A 3,987-nucleotide genomic window follows, 5' to 3' on the forward strand; every position below is an offset into this window, starting at 1 on the left:
GGAGATCTGTATATCTATAAGGGGGTGGGGCCTGGAGATCTGTATATCTATAAGGGTGTGGGGTCTGGAGATCTGTATATCTATAAGGGGGTGGGGTCTGGAGATCTGTATATCTTTAAGGGGGTGGGGTCTGGAGATCTGTATATCTATAAGGGGGTGGGGTCTGGAGATCTGTATATCTATAAGGGGTGGGGTCTGGAGATCTGTATATCTATAAGGGGGTGGGGTCTGGAGATCTGTATATCTATAAGGGGGTGGGGTCTGGGGATCTGTATATCTATAAGGGGGTGGGGTCTGGAGATCTGTATATCTATAAGGGGTGGGGTCTGGAGATCTGTATATCTATAAGGGGTGGGGTCTGGAGATCTGTATATCAATAAGGGGGTGGGGTCTAGAGATCTGTATATCTATAAGGGGTGGGGTCTGGAGATCTGTATATCTATAAGGGGTGGGGTCTAGAGATCTGTATATCTATAAGGGGGTGGGGTCTGGGGGCAGGGCTCGGTCTCACCTGGTCTCACTCCTGCCAGCACGGGCAGCGGGCGGTGTGAACGCCATCTCTCAACCCTCTCTCTTTCTCTCCCTCCCTCTCTTTGTCTATAAGGGTGGTGAGTGAATTTAGGGGTTGGGTCTGGGGCTCACCTGGTCTCACTCCTGCCAGCACGGGCAGCGGGTGGTGTGTGAACGTCATGCGGGGGGACCTCGTCTGGGGCGACAGAGCGTTGAAATCAAACTTCCCCGGCTTCTTAAGAGAACCAGGCGAGGACAGTCCTGGCAAAATAAAAAATGTAAAATGGGATCAATAAAAAATAATATAAAAATGGGGGAGAAGAGGAGTTGGGTTTAATGTACAATGTTTTTGACTGGCTGCTACCACTTCTTCAATAATTATTTTCAAAAGGGAATTCATTATTAGACATTATTTATTCTTTGATTGATTGGGTTTGGAGCACTTTGATTGGCTGATGACAGTGCATTGTTTTGAGTCCTGTTGGATATTGGCCGTTCTCCTAACCAATCCCAGGCTATCGGGCTCAGGACTTGCAGAATTCTCAGTGTAAACAGTGCCCTCAAAAAAAATTATGGGAGGGTTGAAGTTGTGGCTTTGGGGTGGTCGGGGTGGGGGAAGGATTGTTGTAGGGTTGAATCAAGGCAGTAATTAAACCTACAAGCATTTAAAAATCTACATCCATCGTCCTCCAAGATTGGCTGAATATTCTCCTCTTTCCAAAGTCCTACAGCCTACCATGAGCTATATGAAGCTCCATTCAGACATAGAAAACAGAAACACTTTATATAAACTACAGTATGGAGCCTGCAGCTGCTCAGTGAGAAAGACAAACAGACGGAATGGAGGGAGGGAGAGAGAGAGGGGAGGGAGGGAGGCGAGAAAAACGTGGGAGAATATGTGAGTGAAGGAAGGAGAGAGTGAGTGATGTCAGAGTGGAACCTGTGAAAATGTAGCAGTATTTTTCCTTTTGCTTCCTTTCCTTTATAGGAATGTATGAGATGGAATAAGATGGTACACATGGTTCATTATCTCCATCTCACACTCACAAACACCCACATTCACTCTTAACACACTAAAGACCTAAGACCTTTTCATACTATTCGTTTTCATATTCATCCTAGAATCCTAACTGACAATATTTGTTCCTAAACTTTATGGTCCTGACATTAAAATCCCATTTAACCACAAGTATTTCGGTTCCAGCTGGGTATGTGTGAAAGTCTATGGAGAGAGAGTGCAGTGTGGGGGCGTGTAAACAAAACGTCTTTAACGGTGTGAAAGTTAAGTCTGCAGCAGGTGGGAGGGAGGGAGGGACTAATATGTGTGAACCATTTATGTCTTTAACAGACATATTTCATTTTGAGTTAACCAGAGCTAGGATCTAGGGGGTGTAGTGTGTGTGTGTGTTTCATTTAGAACCAATGCAAGGAGGCTAGGGTTTTATTGTAGCTGTCTAATTGGAGCCATGGAAGAGAGGTGGTGAACCATGCCTGATCCAAACAATGACACCAACGGTTACTGTGACGTCTGACACCAACGGTTACTGTGACGTCTGACACCAACAGTTACTGTGATATATGACACCAACGGTTACTGTGAGGTCGGACACCAACGGTTACTATGACATCTGACACCAACGGTTACTGTGAGGTCTGACACCAACCAGAAGGAATTCCCTTATCCAGACTAAACAGAGGTTGCGTCCCAAATAGCACCCTATTCCCTATATAGTGCACTAATTTTGACAAGTTTTGGAAAAAAAGTTGTTGCACTATATAGGAAATAGGGTGCTATTTGGGACACACACAGTAGTCCAGAAGACCATCAAAGGCTCAAACTAACTCATATCAGAAGCAGCAGAGGCCCTAGCAAATCTCTAGTGATCTTAAACATTTCAGAATCATTTGGAACTCATTTGAAATCATGGTTATTTCTAACCCCTGGCCCACCGAGACACACACACACACACACACACACACAAACACACACACAAACACACTTCACTCTCCCTCCAGCCCCTGTGGAGCAGATGTCGCCAGCAGCCTAGCTACTCCCAAGGCCACACACACACACACACACACACACACACACACACACACACACACACACACACACACACACACACACACACACACACACAGAAGCACCATCTGGGACTAGAGCTAGTGTGTGTGTGTGTGTGTGTGTGTGTGTGTGTGTGTGCGTGTGTGGCCTTGGCAGTAGCTAGGCTGCTGGCGACATCTACTGTACATACATACATGTCTGTCTGTGTCTCTCTGTCTGTCTGTGTCTCTCTGTCTACCCCTGCATGCGTGTGCTCAATTGGCTATGGAGGGAGTAGAATAGGGTGTTGGCTATGGTGGTGTGGTCAGACGGTGCGGCAGGCACACCTGTGTGTGTTTTTGGTTCTTTTTAAATGGTCCCGTTTGTTTGTGTGTGCTTGCTTGTTTTCCTACCCCCCACCTGGATAGGAACTCCCAGCTGTGGTTTGCCTGTAGCAGGTGGGTCCCTCCAGAACACTGTAGGGTGTCCACCCTCTCTGCCCAGAGTGGGTGAAAACGCGCTTTGGTGTTGACATTTCACTTCCTTATGTTATAAAATACATTTTACCAAGACAAATATGATTCTTCATGTTCTGAATCGTTCAGTGGGGTCTTTCTCTAACATATCCTCTGTGGTCCTCTGTAGCTCAGCTGGTAGAGCATGGCGCTTGTAACGCCAAGGTAGTGGGTTCGATCCCCGGGACCACCCAAACACAAAAAAAAATGTATGCACGCATGACTGTAAGTCGCTTTGGATAAAAGCGTCTGCTAAATGGCATATTATTATTATTATTATTATTATTATATCATTAACATTATATCCAAAAAGTCGGATGTTGTACCCTAATACAGCCGACAATAAGCAGCGAACTCTGCTGACAGAGCAGTGCAGCGTTATCGCCAAAAACCTTTTACATTTTGTGGTCATCGTCTTCCAAGTTGTTTCCACGGGTCGTAAATAACAAGCTGAATTAAATGTAAAAGGTTTTGAAAATAAAAAAGCTTGGGTTACGCTCAGTGCTCCATTGACATTTCACAGAGATACACTTGTTTTTGTGAGATATCTTCAAAAAAGAACAGGAACTTCACATTAATATGAACATTGTCCACTAAAATATGAAAATACTACATGTCATGTCTCAAAATCGATTTCCATGGATACCCATCTTACCTCTATATTGTTTTATGTCCCCCGGATTTGAGAAGAAAGATGAGGAGTTCATGGGTAAGCCTGTCCGGTAGCCGTAATTTTCGCACAGCATCCAACCTAGCTGACGAGATGTTATTTTCCTGATTTATGACCACTTTTTTTCTCTGGCCTTCATTGATTTAGTCGCTTTAATTTTGACCATCCTACAAGGGTAAAAACTCTGACAAGTTTTGAATGGGTTATGAGAGAGACACAAGGTTTGGACCATTGGTTTTCTATGCATC

The 3,987-nt window shown here is 44.8% G+C and overlaps 1 protein-coding gene across 1 annotated transcript in view; it reads right to left on the reverse strand.

The window, feature by feature from the left end:
• Positions 1-517: 517 nt before the first annotated feature.
• The window catches only part of LOC311121680 (nuclear factor 1 X-type-like), a gene marked incomplete at both ends in the record, with an annotated part of 10,777 nt that continues 7,307 nt past the window's right edge, over positions 518-3,987 (reverse strand). Inside the window, one exon of the mRNA XM_084196138.1 lies at positions 518-771. Coding sequence (XP_084052264.1) covers positions 518-771 — 254 coding nt within the window. The remainder of the gene's footprint in view (positions 772-3,987) is intronic.

Source organism: Coregonus lavaretus (assembly GCF_964263955.1).
Source record: "Coregonus lavaretus genome assembly, contig: HAP1_SCAFFOLD_7442, whole genome shotgun sequence".
Taxonomy (NCBI): Eukaryota; Metazoa; Chordata; class Actinopteri; order Salmoniformes; family Salmonidae; genus Coregonus; species Coregonus lavaretus.